General features: G+C 40.6%; 1 protein-coding gene across 2 annotated transcripts in view; it reads left to right on the forward strand.

Annotated features, from left to right (window-relative positions):
- RARB (retinoic acid receptor beta) overlaps positions 1 to 17,910 on the forward strand; it is a 294,582-nt gene that overhangs the window by 210,775 nt on the left and 65,897 nt on the right. For both annotated transcript variants that reach the window (XM_034760797.1, XM_034760798.1), the window contains exon 3: positions 5,896 to 6,037. In XM_034760797.1, coding sequence (XP_034616688.1) covers positions 5,896 to 6,037 — 142 coding nt within the window. The remainder of the gene's footprint in view (positions 1 to 5,895; positions 6,038 to 17,910) is intronic.

Consider the following 17,910-nt stretch of genomic DNA (forward strand, 5'->3'; position numbering starts at 1 on the left):
TTCAGCCACTTGTAAGTCCGTTTTTCAACTTGTAAACGATTTGCTGCTGAAAATGAGACTTGACATACAGTAGGGTAGCAAAACATGTTTAATAAAACTTCTGGATCAGGTAATCCTCCTCCTCCTCAGACAAAAAGTATATGTAACACTTGGCTTTAAATCATGTGATTTAGGAAAATAATCTGTTTGTGAAGAGAGCAAGCTCTGTTGCATTGTGTGGACTCATCCAACATTTTATTGGTGTTATATCAGGATAACTATCCCATAGGATTTTATGGGTTTATAATTCCTCTAAGAATTGAGTAAGAGCATGTTCAGCTTAACATTATCAAAGGTTTTGTATACACAATGACTTCCTTTGTATCCAGATGGCATTCTGAAGTCCTTTATGTCACTGGTTATTAAATCGGTTCAGATGTTCTTTAAGCAGCCTAGCCCAGTACTAAACTCTTTCATGTTTGACATAGTAATAGACAAGTACTACAAAAGTAAATAGCAACTAGAGTTGGGGTGGAGTTTATCTGGCATTGTATTAAAGTTACATAGATTACTTTGGCTTTAGTAACAGGCTTTATTTGCTCCTCTGTACATGTGGTTTCACGTACCACACTCTACTTTCAACAGAGCAGATAAAGTATCAACACAATTAAAAGTGAAAAATAATCTGTCTATTTTGCCAGTGGTGAATGTTCAGGAAACACACACTGATACAATAGGTTTTGAATAATTTATGCCCAACCCTTTTTTTTTTTTTTTCTTGCAATCTGTAAATGAGGACACCTAATGCAGCATGGTCAGGAAGATACTCTATCCATCACCCATTAAGATAACAAGATTGTGGTGGAGGGGAAAAGGAGAAGGTATGCTTTAGACTACTATATTTTTGGAGCACAGAAAGGGTAAAAATATAAAAATGAGATGTTTGTCCATAACTCTTTGTGTAAGAGAGCTGATAAGAGACACTTTGAAAACTGAAATGCTAAATTAATTCCAGGTCTGTGGGACACCTGTATATTTTTCATTTTTCATCACTAAACTAAAAACACAGGTTTTGTGTTCCTTTCCCAAGATGTGGGCATAAACCACATTAGAACAATACATTTCACCTTGATGTGTCTTTAGCAGCTTCCCTTACTCTGATTCAAGTGTGCTATAGATGCTATTGGAAACAAACAGACGTTATGTGTTGCAGAATGTTTTTCTCCATGGAATTAACATATTAAATTTACAAAGATAATATCATTTCTGCTTACTTTTGGTGCTGAGGTCTCTGTTCTTCACATCACATGGGATGTATGCAGTATTGTAACGCCCATTAACAATAATGGAAACTGTTCATGTAAATGCCCTATGCCTTATAAACACAATAGATTCCTAGCAATGGTATTCAATACTAATAAAACAAAATATGAATTATGTTAAATCGGATTCTAACTCTATTTTTTGTTCACTTCTAATAAGTGATTCACAGCCTGGCTGATGGGTATTAATTATGAACTCTAGTGGGTGAATGATAGAGAGAGATAAATGATAAAATAAAATAAATGATAAAATTCTCTCTCCTGCTGATGATAGCTCATCTCAATTGATTGGCCTCTTACAGTTGGTCTGGCTACTCCCACCTTTTCATGTTCTCTGTATGTATAAATATCTTCTTTCTGTGTGTTCCATTCTATGCATCCGATGAAGTGGGCTGTAGCCCATGAAAGCTTATGCTCAAATAAATTTGTTAGTCTCTAAGGTGCCACAAGTACTCCAGTATTTTCCAAAGGGGACGTAAAAAGGGAATGCAGATGTCTTGATATTCACATAAGCATATAATTTGCATAAGACACATTTTCTTTGCTAGAAAGCAGCTGCCAGGTGAGACCATTGACCATCCTGTTACATACTGATGTCACAAAACTGAGTCATATGAATTTGAACAGTTAATATATGATGGACTAGTTAGATACAGAACTAGTTTGGTAAAATGGATGACCTGGTCAAGGCAAAGTTATTCTGAGAGTTGGATGTGATTTTTTACCAGGAACATCAAATATTTACAGTGCTGGTGAAAACAGCTTTCCAAATGAAAGTGTTCACAGGCAGTGAAGAAACAGAAGTGCATCTAATCAAAAATGCATATCTAGGGTGAAATTCTGATCAAAGTGGAAACAATGAGAGTTTTGTTACTGATTTCAGGGGGGCCAAGGTTTGACCCCACTTGGCTGAAGACAGAACATACGGGTAACTAAAAAGCAAAGATTAGATCTGTTTGGCATAAATATGGAGGCCATCACATCAAAGTGACAAAATATCCAACACAGTGGGGGGATACATTATAAATGGAATAAAAGTACTCCTGTTGGGAAGGTATGTCACTTTCAACAAATACTTCAGGAAATTCTGTATGCAAACTGTATTTGGTGCCCAAATATTTAAACTAGTTCACCACAGGGCCTCCCAAAAAACTCTGGGCACAATTCTGTGGGTATTCCTACCCAAAAACTTGTGTCTGCAAAATCAGAGGCCTAGTTGAAGCAGGTATCAAAATCAGGTCACAAAAATGTAATTTCTGATTGCCCATTTATAATTAGGAAAACTTCTCTTATCAAAGTAGCAGTACTATTGTGGAATTTACCATGAAAGGATGCAGAATAACAAACTGGTCGTCTGGACATCTTTGTCAGTGTCTGTCGAGAGGAAATTCTAAAAATCAAATATTTTCAAATGCAATTTTTTGAGCTTTTTAAGTAAATCAGTTGCCACAAACATTTGTAAAAATGGTATTGTTTTGTTGCCTTACAGAGCAGTATTTAGCATGTGGATGATATTCCTCAACAGCATTTCAATAATTAATTTTGGGTCAGGACCAGGGTGATAAATTTGAAAATATCCAGTCTATGAAAGCTAACAGGTCTGTTTTTTTCCTGCATTTTTGTGCTAAATTCAGAATGAAAAGGAAACGTGACCTTTAAAGAATTTTTATAGAGTATTTTCTTAAGAATTTTTTCAATTTATCTTCTATTACACAGAATTTGTGCCATGAAAGAAACTCATGTGTTTTGGGAGAGTTGTGTTTTGTTTGTTTTGGGGGTTTTAAAATACCAATTTTTTCTTTAAGCTTTCTCCTATATTACTAAAGGATACATGAACTCAGGGATGCTAGTGGTGTTTCTCTCCCTTCTGGAGTTGAATCTCCGTACTCTGTTTCGCTGTAAGGTTACAATCTCTCTGCTAAGGAGTGAGAGAACCTTTCTGCTAGGCCACCAGATCTAAGCAACCCTTTTAACCTGGGATTTTATTACAATCCATCAGGGAGGAAAAAGAGAAGGTGATCAGAACAAGTGACCTGTTAATGGGTGTCAAGTGGCTATAATGACCTATGTACTGCTGATATATTTTGGGTTTTGTTTCCTCTGTTATCAGGGTTGGGGTATTTTGTTGGTTGTTTTAATTCCAGCAGTGCCCACAATGTACTAGATGCTATCTAGTTCCTGCCCCAAATAACTTGCAATTTAAGAAAGAGCGGACAGTCTTTTTTGGGTTTTTTTTTATGGCACCTTGCAATGTTGATTACTGTTTTGTTAAATTATTCTAGTATCTCATTCCTTCTGAGGGGAGGGGAGATTCAGCTGCAGCATTGGAAACTTCTTGTGGCGTTTGTTCATTCAGGGCAACTTGCTGCTTGGTTTGTATGACAGATGTAAGCAATACAGTTCCCTTAGTAGCTGAGATGAAATTTCACCAGAGATTCAATTTACATTCATAATGTCCTAGAGTCGGGGGAAATGTTGACTGCCACTGAGCTATGGACAGGTCACGTGGCACAACAGAAGCTGAAACTGTTAAATGTACATCTTGGGGAACAGGACAGGTAGCTCAGTGCTACACATGCCAGCTGTGAACTGATTTGTAGTGGTATTCCACTGAGTTCATCATTTTTGCATTTGGAAGTTGGTAAAATACCTTCTGTACTTGGGCAAATCACTTAATCTCCCCAGACAAGTGACTGTTGCTCTGCTCAGTGTTGCAATGCCTAACTGACTTGGGCTCCAAAGTGCCTAAGTCACTCTTGAAAAGGAGACACATAGGTCAGTTAGGCTGAGCAACGCAACATCTAAATGACTTAAACATCTGGGTCTTCATTCTACCCAGTGCCATAGGCAAAACTGAGGCTATTTCTCTCCATCAGAGGGCTATTATGAGGATCAAATGCATGAATAATTATGAGGTATTCAGATCCTACTATGTGGAAGGCTGTTTAAGTATCTAAATAATAGAGTTAGGTTGTAAATATAATTATTGTTCAGTCATTAAGCTAAGGGACACATGTTTTCCCTTAGCAAGTAAATAAAACAGACAGACATGTCTGTACTATTTTTCGCTTGAAAGGTTTCAAGTAATAGGTGTAACTCATAGCATGAGCACCCAGTGTTGACTTAAGTACACCCGTAATGGGGTCTCAATAGTTTGGCAAGTTTTTCTTTGGCTTTTGTAATGTGATGTTGGATAACGTAAAGCAACAAAAGTTTTCTACCACTTGACCGTACGTATCCTAAAGTCAGTCAAAAGAACTAGCCCCAAGGAGGCTTTGACTCCACAAGGGCCCATGAAATATTGCACAAGGGGCATGATTAAGAAAACACTCTTCAATTCTTCTGGCTGATTGAGAGATTTTCATAGCATTGACATCAAAAAAGCTCTGGGGTGCAAGGGATTCATGATTAGCCTTCATCTGCCGCCTCCTCCCTGTTGATACTACCTGGAAGTCATGGCTGGCTGTTAAGAAGCTAAAAGACTATAAAATTATCTACTTACATATCTATAAATTGCTATTAAGAAACCCTTTCATACAGTCTGCAATGACTACATCTTGGGACAAATGAAATATGGATGCAGAACTATCATTACATCCCTTTTGATCAAACATTGTGCTGCTCTATAGGGTGTACACCTGTGGTTTGTTGAACACATTTTAAAAACCTCTCAAACCTCTCCAGATATTGAATCAGTAAGTGTTCCTACACAGTGGAGTGGTGTTGACTGAGATTTGATCCTGCTGGATGGTGAAACACTGTTGAAAATTTGAGTAGCAATATGAAACTTTCTAATAGAGCTCAGTTACAGAAATACTTTTGCTGAATATCTGTGGGCTGATCTGTAAAAATTCTTAGGGCATTGTGTCTTGTTCTGTTTTTTTGTTGTTTTTAAGGTTGTCCAATATTTTCTCACCCAGTACACACACAATTTCCCTTAACTCCCTAACTCTCATTTCTCCCATTCCTCTGGGAACTAACTCTCTTTTTCTCGATATAGATAGTGCACTTACATTTTTGGGAAGGTGTCCAGGTTCACAAATCAATAATCAGCCTTATGCTGGAAATCTTCCACGTGTGGCAGTCTGGTTAATTTCAGTGGGGGTTGTGAGCGCTCTCAGGATTTGGCCCACTCTACAGTTATTTCACCTCTGACCACAAAATAAAAATAGAAATCCTTCCAAAAACAAATGGAGAAGGGATAACTGAGGCTGGAAGAAAGCGTGCCATACTGGTTAGGGAGTTTGATTTTAAAGTGAATCAGTCAGGCGGGAACAGTGTTTACCGTGTTTATAACTAAATCCATAAACCCAAGCTCACCTGTTTTATTTTAGCCTGGATGTTATAACATAACCTAGAGCCTCATTCTTCTTTACCCTGACAGTAAAATAGTTTTCTTTTTTTGATTAAAGGGTGCTCTTTATGTTGCAAGAAAAGAATATTCAACTTTTAATGTTTATAAGGACAGTAAGCGTATCATAATCTAGCCATAATGTTGCACTCATGTTATTAACTTAAAAGAATTGGAGACTGGCTATGATTTATGGGTGAAGCCCAGAGATTTTATTTCATGATTTTTTCTGCTTAATTGCAGGGTTTTTTCCGCAGAAGTATTCAGAAGAACATGGTTTACACGTGTCACAGAGATAAAAACTGCGTTATTAATAAAGTCACTAGAAATCGCTGCCAGTACTGCAGACTACAGAAGTGCTTTGAAGTGGGAATGTCCAAAGAATGTAAGTGGTTTCTAGAAACAGTTCTTCTCGTTTGTGTTACCCCATATATATGGAGATCAGGTGGGAAATAATAATACATTGTCATATAATTAAAGAACTGTATCATAATGCATACGCACAAAGGTGACAGAACTTAAGTTTCACAGGCAACCTTAAATCTGGCATTTCCTAACTTCCAAGTGCTTGACCTTGCAACCTAAATAACATTATTTTAATGTGGGGTTTTTATGTAATATACCAGATGTGCAATATGGGCAAGCAAATGTGGATGTGAAAACATTAAAGGGACACTTTCAACTTTTATTTTTTGTAATGAGTTAATTTTTGATAAGAGACTCCTTTCAATAGTATGTCCTAAACTTAAAACAAAATCCTTTAAACAGATTCCCTGTTTTTTAAAAAAAGAAAAATTATCGCGTGTGTCAGTTTCAGGGTGGTGCACCTGTATCTTTCCCACTGTGGTCCACTCCAGGAGTTCCCAGTCTCCAGCTGTCTCTGGGCAGGGACCCTTGTCCCACTCCCTTCTGACCAGGGCTTTTAAGGCTGCACAGCTGTCTGCCTTACACTGTGATATCTCCAGCAAGCCAGTCTGCCTAACAGCCAGCACCTGGGCTTTGCTTCCACTCTGGGGGCTATGACCAGTGTCTTGACAGCAGTTGTAAGTCACCACACCTCTCTTTCTAAGCAAGCACCTTTATTCTGAAGGTAAAAGCATTACAGAGAAAACACATACAGCTAATAAAAAGAACCTACTACACAGATGCTTATCTGAGGTCACCCCCAACTCCAACAAGGGCACTGGTAGGTGTCAGTCTTTCCAACCCTTTTGCAAGGTTGAGCTTCCCCTCGGATCCAAGGTCCTGTCCGTTTGCTGGATCAGAAAGAAGGTCTTGTGTCAGTGCAAATGTACCCTTTGTATCCCAAAAGCCCTTTCTGTGTGTGTTGGTCTCTGAAAACCTAGTTTGAACCAGTGTATGTAAGCTTCCTTTCCCATACGAAGGGGTTTACAGTCTAAGCGATTCACCCTAATCATCCCCTCCCCTCCCATGCACACACACGCTGGTTTTGGTTCCTAGAGGCGTTGTGGTAGCCCTCCCCGCTGGAGTTGCATACAATCCGTAGCCCACAGTGATCCATAAACTTACTACAGTATGGTCCCCAAAGGTATTGCAGGGGATTGCAATTATCTGTCACAATAAGAATTTTTCTTCTTCACGTTTTGTAGTTTAGAAATGTTTTTGGGTAGGCATAAGAGCCACAATACACAAACATGCTGAAGGCCTTTCATCTCTTCCCCCTTCTTCTTCCTGCACACGCCTGCCTGTTGCTTTGCTACCGTGTCTTTTTCTGTGTCTTTTTCTGCAAGGTGACCCTTGACCACTTTAAACATTAAATTGAAGTTTATGATGATTGCATTGTATACTTGAAGCAGTACAAATTGTACACTTGAGAGAAAAATACATGCTATGCTAAGAGAAATGGTGTTTCCCTAAAATGCCCCTTAAAATAAAGCGGCGTCCCTTACTTTTCACGTTTTCCCCCCCCCTATTTCCATCCAACAAAGGTGGTCACCTTAGTTTCAGCTCTGTTGCTACAATTAGATAGTACTCCTCCCCATGCAACCCCCCTGTCATGAATCTGACTGGAACACAAAGTGCTGCCAATGAGCAAAGTAAGCAAACAAAAGATAAAAAGGAAGTATTTGCATATCTCTGTGTTCTAGTGATCTTTGGGGTTACTTGTGACATTTGTTGGTGCAAAATGTTCAGATGGAAATGTGATTTGACTTATTTTTCTTTCAAGCGGAGGGTGTCCCTTTACGTTCTATAGTGAAAGTTTTCATACTTGTTCTGCCATCTCTAGGGGTGATTTAAAAAAAAGTTCACTTATTTTTGAGTCATGTAATGGTGGCAAAATACGTTTTTTCCCTTTTTAAAAAAAATTAAGATTATTTTTATTCTATTTTTTGTACAACAATGGCTGAAGTTTAGAAGCTGGAACTTTTCAGGTGCCTCGTACTTATTGAAGCTAGTGTGCAAAGCAATCTTTGTGTGAAAAATAAATTGATAAATGAAAGAAATGTAGTAAAAAGTGTTTGTAAAATAAATTTGACATATGCACAATGGTGCAGTTAATGTATCGGTGATAAGGATGACTATGTATGTATGCACACACCAGATAACGGACTAGTCCTGTTGTCCTTCCTCGGTCAAATCTCCCATTGACTCCAGTAGCTTCAGTCCAGCATGTGGTCATAACCATTACAGAAATCCTGGGAGAAGAAAAAATAGAAATGAAGTTTCCATTCTTAGATTCTCCCATAGAAGTCCCCCTAGAAACACTTAAACTTGATGAAAGAATCATAACACTGAAGAGAGAATGATAACCAAACTCTAAGGGCTTGTCTACACTACCGTGTGGGGTCGATCTAAGGCATGCAACTTCAGCTATGTGAATAGCATAGCTGAGGTCGACGTACTTAGGTCTACTTACGATGGTATCTTCACTGCGGTAAGTCGACAGCTGACGCTGTCCCATCGACTCCGCTTGTGCTCCTCGTTCTGGTGGAGTACTGGAGTCAATGGGAGAGTTCTCAGCGGTTGATTTATCGCATCTATATTAGATGCAATAAATCGACTCCCGCTGGATCGATCGCTGCCCACCGATCTGGTGGGTGGTGTAGACAAGCCCTTACTTAAACTAGAGATCTAATTCAAGCAACTGTCCTTCTTAAATTACATGAAACTTCCCAAATAGAGTACAAAGTGATGAACTGTGTATGAGAGAGCCGAACACATCCTAGAGTCTCCTATTGGCCAGGCTCCAGTATAAGGAATCTAATAAACCATCTGCCTTGCATGTAATGAGATCTTTCTGATACCCACATTAAGTAACATAGCACTGCAAGCGTCACTATAGTTAAAGAAGGTGAGTGACTGAACATTTCTAACATACACCATTATCTTCCTGAATTTATAACTCTCTAACAGGGATCGGCAACCTTTGGCACACGGCTCGTCATGGAAATCTGCTGGCGGGCCGGGATGGTTTGTTTACCTGCAGCATCCACAGGTTCGGCCGATTGCAGCTCCCACTGGCCAAGGTTCGCCGTTCCAGGCCAATGGGGGCTGCGCTTCCCGCAGCCCCCATTGGCCTGGAACGGCAAACCGCAGCCAGTGGGAGTGCAGCCCTCATTGGCCTGGAATGGCAAACCGCAGCCAGTGGGAGTGCAGCCCCCATTGGGCTGGAACGGCAAACCGCGGCCAGTGGGAGCTGTGATCGGCAGGTAAACAAACCGTCCCAGCCCGCCAGCAGATTTCCCTGACGGGCCGCGTGCCAAAGGTTGTCGATCCCTATTCTATAACAGAATTCCCCTAGTGCAGAAATTTAGCCTGCAGTAAATAAACCAATAGTGAATTGTTTGACTGTATTTCTAAGGCCTGGGCAACGCTTAAAATTTTGGTTGACACAGCTACATTGGTCAGGGGTGTGAAAAATCCATACCCCTGACCAATGTAGCTATGCTGACTGAACCCTCTGTGTAAAATGCTTCCATCAAACTAGCTACGATTCAGGGAAGTGTTCCTACAGCAACAGAAACACCAAGTTCCTCCAGCATAGCTACAACAACAAAATTATGCTGGTTTAGACCCCATAGTGTAGACATACCTGAAGTCTGGAGCCAAAACTACATCTGGCAGGAGTAGCACAAATGCCAGCTAAAGCCCATGGCAGCTTGGAAGAATAATTTTTAGTTTTGGGAGGCATGAAATCTGGGTGTATTTCTTTTTCTGAATAGAGCCTTTCTAACTCAGAAGCAGCATTTTTCTTTTCCATCTGAAATGTTGCTAGTCATTAATATATAAACTGGACAAATACTTTGAATCCATCGGGGAGGGAAGAAAGAGAATGATTGATTGTCCTAGTCAGTTTAGGAAAGGGGTTTACTGGACCTGAACAGTGGAATTTTCATAGACACTTATGGCCATTGAATAATCCATGGATTTAAGGGCCTAGGGGCCCAATTCTCCCGTTTTTCACATTATCGCTCCATGTCCATTGGTGCAAAGCGGATGTAAAACGCTACCAATCAGAATGGCAGTTTCATACCCGTACTGCACTCCTTTTGCACAGATGTTGAATGATGACCCCCAGCTCCAGATTCTCTGCCTTAGACCTTGTGCCATCACTTAGACCAGTGCAAAGTGGGTGTGAAACGCTGCCATTCTGAATTAATAGCATTTTGCTCCCCCTTTGCTTTGCTGTAAATGGCAACACAGCGTGCCATTCATTGACACACCTGCCTTTTTCATAATGGGTGAAAACACATTAACATAGCCTCACAATTCAGAACTGAGAGTCTATGTCTACACTTCCACTTTCGTTGGTATAACTTATGGTGCTCAGGGTGAAATAACACCCCTGAGCGACATACATTACACTGACAGAAGCGCCAGTGTGGACAGTGCTATGTCGGCAGGAGATGCTCTGCTGTCTGACATGGCTGTCGTCGCTCTTCGGGGCGCTGGAACAATTTGTATAGTGGGGGCGCTGAGAACCACACTGTAAACCCTGTATATGATGGAATCCCCTTCAAGCTAGGGGGTGCATCAGCACCCCTAGTTCCAGCACCTATGCCGCTCATGGAGGGGTGGTTTATTGTGTTGACAGGAGAACTCTCTCCCATTCCATCAGCATAGAGCAGCTATGCAGGAGATCTTACAGCTGCATCAGTAAGCTCTCTGGCCTTAGACTGCAATGGCTCACAAGGTGTAGGGCTAGATAAGATGCACTTTAAGGACTCTCATAGTTGTTAGGGACATTTCCACTGTACCCATGAAACTCATTTGTTAAAAAAACAAATTATTCAAGAGAAACCTCTTTATAAAATGTGGTGTTTTGTGTGTGTGTGTAAACATCTGTGCTTCTTTTAAATCGGGGGAGGGGTTGGATAGTCCAGTATGGGTGATGAACTCTTTATTTCCCCCCCTTATATTGTAAGGGGCCATCTTTTGATTAGTCTATGTAAAGTGCCTTGTAGTGTCGGACAGTGCCTGACTCAGGCCTCTGAGGGTATGACTACATTGTATCTGGGAACAAGGCTCCCAATCCTGGCCCAAAGATTGGTGCTAGCAGGGTTTGTGCTAGTGCTCTAAAATCAGATGTGTAGACATTGCAGCACAGGCCGGAGCTCAGGCTCTGAAGCCTGGGAGCGAGGGGTGGGCTTGAGAGCTTGAATAGCATCTACACAGCTATTTTTAGAGCCCTAGCATGAGTCCCACTACCATGAGTCGGTGGCCCCGGGCTAGAAAGCTCACTAGCTCTGCTCAAGCTAGCATGCTAAAAGCAGCAGTGTGGCATGGGACGTGGGTCAGGCTAGCCACCTGAGTCCAAGCCCACCCAACCCCGTGGGTCTGGGCTTGGACAGCTCGCCCAAGCCACCACCTGTGCTAAAATGTGCATACAGCTAGTTTTAGCGTGCTAGCTTGAGCAGAGCTAATGGGAGTGTCTGCCCAGGTTGGGAGCATGCTGCAGCTGCAGTGTAGATATACCCTTAGGGCTCCTCTAGATAAACTGCTAGTGCACGGCATGCTAGTGTGCCGTAGATTTACAGTCCCGCTTGCCATGCACTAACTCTTCATCTAGACAAGCCCTAGTGATATCACAATACAGAATGAATTCTGTGACAGACATTCCTTATTATTTGTATGTGGGGATATACAGAGGGCTAACTGCTTCTCTTCCCCAATCCCAATAAAGAATAACCTGAGGGGCAAGGGAGTAGAGCGTTGTGGCCAGAGGAAAGGGCATGGCTTTCAAACCACTTGGGGATCTCTGATGCTGAGGGCATCCATAAGGAAGACTAGCTTCTATGCTGAGTTTTTTGTCCCCAGACCCTAAGCAGTAGGGTTTCTGTGTGAGCCATACTTTCACTTGCTCTTCCACCACATGGGGTAAAATGCCTCGGTACAGAGCTGCCAGCAGTTCTCATCCAGGCAGGATCATTCCAGGTTTTCCAAATGAGTAACAGGTAATTGACAAGTTGACATGGCATCGTGTCACTTACAGACCCTGCTGGAGTGTGAACCTTCCAGACCATGCTGAGGGAGGGGTTAGATGAAATGCTTTTTCATTAATTTGTATACTACAGTGTGTGATTCTGTGATTTTTTTTTAATATCTTGTTTATTGGCAAAATCAACATGATATAGGTTTAGGGGGTGAGGAAAGTCACTTACCTGCCCCCAATATATGCTGGCCTCCACGGGTTCTGTAGCTGTTGTGAAATAACCAGCATATTATAAACATCACATCAGAGTTGGGTTTGGAAATCTCAGTAGGATGATTCTAAAAAACAAAAGAGGAGAGTGAATTATTACAATGCTCTTTGACAATCACCTTCAATTAACTTGTACTCCTGCTAATTTTCAACAGAGGCCACAAAAAACTGTAAGTCCTACATAAGCATGCTGTATTTCTTTAACATTTCTTTGCAACTGAATGAAGAAATTCTTTTAAATAAGAGCAGTTAGAATGCAGAGTGCCTTCCAAACAATATTAATACGAGACCAAACTATATAGTATTTCCCTTTAAAAGCAGTAGTATTTCAGAACTGAAAGACCTTAAAGCCTTCCTTTTAATTTGTTCTTACCCAAATGTCTGCAGTTTTCAATGCATTTCTTGAGATGTTTGTGTAAACAAAGGCATATTTACTATAGGTTTGTTAGGATTTAATTTTTTTAAACTACCCTTTTCCCCATTTCACCTCCTTTCTGGCTGCAGCTTCTTTACTCCACGGCATTCGTGCCATGAACAAAGGACAGTAAAAGGTACTTTGGGAGCCGTGTAGGAAAACAAGCCTACAATATTTAACCAGCCCCAAATGGAAAAGTTAATCACGGTGGACAACTGCAAATGGGAACCCAAATGCCTATTCCTGAGGGCAAAGGAGGAATGAATACACTTCAACTGTGCAGATTCTGTGTGCACGCATGTGTACTTCTGTGTTTCTGTAAGCGAGCTACTGAAGAGAAAGCCCTGTATTTTCTTTTAAAGAAAATGCAAAAATAGTTGCCATCACATGCAGCTTCCAGTGAGTTCAATGGGAGTTTATGCATAAGCATCTGAGTAACTGCAGTCAGTGCCGTTGATAGGATTTTAAAGATATAGGCACAGTATTTTGGAAGACAACAGCCTTGTGCATTTCTTGCATATTTGAAAATAAAAATTAGTGAATGGCAAAGTGCCGTGAATTTATATTTCCTTACTAGCTTATTCTCTTTCAACCGCAACTTACTTTGTGGTCTGATTCATTGAGAGAGGTTAGTGGCACACCTGCCCCCAGTGCAGCTACATGATTATTTATTTGTGTTATGCTAGTGACTATCAGGCCCAAGTGAGATTGGGCTTCATTGTGCTACCCTGTTTCCCCGAAAATAAGACATCCTCCGAAAATAAGGCCTACTTACAGTTTTGCCTCTCGTTGTAATATAAGGCATCCCCCCGATAATAAGACCTCCCCGATAATAAGGCAAAAAAATGTGTACCGTATTCTTCTTCATTGAAAAATAAGACATCCCCTGAAAATAAGACCTAGCGCATCTTTGGGAGCAAAAATTAATATAAGACACTGTCTTATTTTCGGGGAAACAGGGTAGCAAATATATAGTGAAAGATGGCCCTGGCCCCAAAGAACTTACAAGCTAAACAGACAGTGTGTGGGAGGGGAAACAGAGGCACAGAAAAGATAAATTATTTGCTCATTGTCATACAGCAAGTCAGGGAACAGAACTCAGAATAGAACCCAGATATCATGACTCCCAGCTCAGTACCTTTATCTTGTGGACCATGCCGCTTTGGGAAGATATGAGTTCAGATCTTTGGATTCAGAGTCTCAAGTGCCAAAAGCTACACAATAGAACCAAGCAGGCCTTCCTAGTGTGCGGTACATTAGGGATTGGTTATGTTGTGTGAGCCTGATCACATGGTGCATGCACAGAGGCTTATGCTCTAGTGATGTGTGAGCAAGCGGGGTTATGACCCAAACACCAGCAGGGAGCATCATTCGAGGAATTTCTTTTAGGTCTTCTTAAAAACAAAGATCTCAACAATTTTTTTAAATTTAACACTTAGAGACTGTAATCATGTTACCTAACACAGGACTGTGAGCTGCTGCTGAATGAGGAGGTCTGCTGTGGTTGACAGGGTCTCAGTCTCTGATGAAACCTCAGGAAACTAAGGCAGGAAACTCTGCCTGCCTTTTTATTACATTTGTGTTAATGATGAGACATCATCCTGCTCTGCCCTCAGTTGTTGGGAACAAGGCACACACCTGTCTGCGTTCGTGGGCTGGTAGAACTAACACAGGTGCGCAGTGAGGCCTTGTACAGTTATAGAATAGGCAGGAAATGGAGGAGAATTGTTTCAACGATGGGCTTGTTCAAGCAGGATACTGGAGAAACCACCTTAATAGAGTGAAATTTATCCCTCTTAGTATAAATCCAGAGTATCCTGAACTCCTTCCATCCCCGTTTTGTGGGGAGCCGCCTTTCATGCCATCCTTCTCAGCTCTGCATGGCAGCTGCTGCCCTTCCCAGGCCTCTTTGCGTGAAGGCTTTAGACCACAGGATTCAAGTATTGTAGTTGCTGATTCTGTGACCCCTCTCCAGACTTGCCCCACATATAGATTTGTGATTCTGCTTACAATTAGCTTCCCTTGTGTGGAAACATTACCATAAAGTAGGGAATCTACTGCATTTAAAAACACAACCCACCCCCTCTTTACTCACATTATTTTAGAATTCTGTGCTTTGGAATATTTAGGGGTACATGTTTCTCTGGGTATATGGTCAAAAGTGGCTTCGGAACCAAGTTGACTTCTAAAGTGGTGGGGAAGGGCTGCAGACTAAACAAAGCATTTTATCAACAAGAGTGGGATCTCTATTCAGATCTCGAAAGAGATGTGATCTAAGCCCTGGAGTGAGAGCCAAGAACTCCTGAATTCCTACCCCAGCTGACAATGTCTGTTTCCTCTGTCCTCTTTGGCCAGCCAATTTCCCCATGTGTAAAATGTGATTAATAACCTGACTCTCTGCAGTTTTGGGAGAATTAATTTATGTTTGTAAAGGGCTTTGAAGAAGAAAAATCCTAATGATAATTCCACTGAAGGGAAGAATTTGAGAAAAAGAAAAGGAGGGAAACTCTGAAACCAAGCCACACAAATCAGGTTCTTCAATCTGTGAAATTGCATAGGCTCAGAAGATCAAGCCCCAAACATTCTTGTATCCCCAATGTGGAGCTGTTTTGGGACGAGAGAGAGAGCGCAAAACGGGCATAAGGGTGCTTCATTTGTTTGAGAACACAGTATATGTTAGTTTTCATGTGTTTAAAAACACAGTAGTCTAATGTTAAGGACAGTCACATACTACGGATAATGTATTCTTTATGATGTGGTGCTAAAAATGAATAATGGAATGTTTTATGTTAAATTAAAATTTAGTTGTAGAGAGCAGAGTTCTGCTGGCTGCACATTGTTTCTATGGTTAATCAAACATCTTTGCTATTGGGGTGTTTTGATGTCTTCAGAGAAGCAGATCCCTTTATTTTCTCTGAGATCTGTCTTCTTTTTTTAAAGCCTTTCCTTCTGATTTTTGCACTGCTTTTAATGCCAGTTTTAATGTTTAAAGGAGCAACTTAGATTGAATGTTATTATTCATAATTTACTCTATGTTCTGTGAAGATGGTTATGTAATAGCAGTAATTGCATCAACTCATCCAATGCGCTTTCCTCCAGTGCCATGTACAGCAGATTAATAGCCCATGAATTCATTTGCAGCTCGTTGTGTTTCAGAAAGTATTTCAGGAGGCAATTAATAAACTGCTAAAGAAAATAGCAAAAATGATTTTTTTTTTATCTATTATGTTAACTCTCCAGCTGAACCATTTACTGGCACCTTTTGTTGGGTGACCTAAGGAAATTCTCTTCTAATTGCTGACTCAATCACACCGTGACTCTTGAATCTTGCTCAAGTCAAAGCAGTTTGATAATTAGGCTGAACATTATTTTCTTAAATGTTGATAGAAAAAGTAAATTGTGCTGCATGCGTCTGCTACTTCATTCATTGCTTTTCAAGTATTACATAAATATTTGTAACTTTAAACCATCATGTAATCACGTTGCAACACTTAGAAAGAGAAAATGTAGTTGTATGAACTAGGAATTTGAAGGCCCAACACCACTTGGCACAATTCCCGTGTTTTGTTTTGTTTTTGTCAGCTGCCAAGCTGACTTTCTGTAGCCATTGCCCCTATCATGTATGCTTAAGTCCGGGGTAGAAAGTGGGTCAGGGGAAGGGTGAGGAGGTGTTACTGGAGGAGCACATAAAAATCAGTGGTTTGCATCACAGCACCAATGGGAAAGAAAAAGTGAGGGAAATCCTCTAATGCTGCTGAGCAAAACACACGGAAGTCAAGTTCTTACTGTTTCACTGGGACAAGAAGGAATGATCGAGACTGTAAAAATTGAGAACAGAGCTGGGGTTCAGAACCCAGGGGGAAATGAGAGAATGGTGAGATTCCTGTAATGCACGCCAGACCTCAGGAGCAAAGCCCCAGGGGAAAGCATAGTACATGCTGCAAGGCATGCCAGTCTGGTTCTAGAACTGCCTTTTCTTTCTCTAATCCTTTAACACCGAGTTTCCTTTAATTTGCTGTTTCAATTTTTCCAGTCTCTATCATTTCTTGTCCAAGTGAAACAGTAAGAACCATTTATTTTGAAATACAAGGGGAAATGCTAGGCCTTGGCTCCCTCTCTTTTAATAATAACAATATTTTTAAAAACAGTTTGCCTCCTATGAGCTCTTGCTTTCTTTGAGAACTGAGTAAGCATAATAGAAACATTTGTGATAGGCTCACATAAAGATTGATTACAGATCCTCACCTGGAAGTTACACTAAAGCATAGCTACTACAGTGATCCTTTCAGTGCTCTCTGCTGCAGTCTCTGCATTGTCACAGAGACCAAACTTATTTGATCATGTACACTGTGTCTGCAGCATTCATTTGCATCCATAAATCCTAGTCCTTGCCAACAATAAATGTGAACCTTTCCCATATTTTGTTTAATAAGATTTTTTTATTAAATTTGTGACACATAGAATTATAGTTTCATCACTCTGCAGTATCCAGTTTACCTCTGAAATACCCACTGGTCTTTGGGGAGGGAGGGCAGAATATGTGGTGTTTGGATGTTTTGTATTATAAAGTCTGTCTTTGGCCCTTGTACAGGGTAAATTGCATTGAATAACACTTGAGTTCCTGTAAAAATTATGCTCTTTTCCTGCAGTACAGGTACAGAATTTTAATAGACACTTTGCACTTTCGTAGAGCCTTCTATCTAATTATCTCAAATTGCTTTGCAAACATTAATGAATTAAGCTGTAATATGCTGCTGTGAGGTATTACTGTTCCTGTTTTTGCAGAAAGGAAAATTAAGGCGCAGAGAGGGGAGTTACTTATCCAAGGTGACACAGCAAGTCTTTGGCAGAGTGAAGAATAGAGCTGAATTTGCTGAACTCCAAAGACCATCCTTTCTTAAGGGAATTACATTTGATCAGGGCACATATGTAGGTTTTTTCCCCCCTATGCTTAATAACATTATTCTAACCATACTTTTTTCTTTCACTACACTTTTTAACAATTTCTTTTAAAATCAGTAATTTGTGGTACAAAATGGAAGTTTTAAGCTGCATGCAACGCGTGTGGGGTTTGTTGGTTGGTTTCTTGTGGGGTGGTTGTTTTTTTACTTTGAAGACAAAGCTCATGCTCTCCTTGTGGTCTGCTATGTAAAAATGAATTTGCACTTCAAGTTTGAAC

The sequence above is a fragment of the Trachemys scripta genome, chromosome 2 (genome assembly GCF_013100865.1).
Source record: "Trachemys scripta elegans isolate TJP31775 chromosome 2, CAS_Tse_1.0, whole genome shotgun sequence".
NCBI classification, from domain to species: domain Eukaryota; kingdom Metazoa; phylum Chordata; order Testudines; family Emydidae; genus Trachemys; species Trachemys scripta.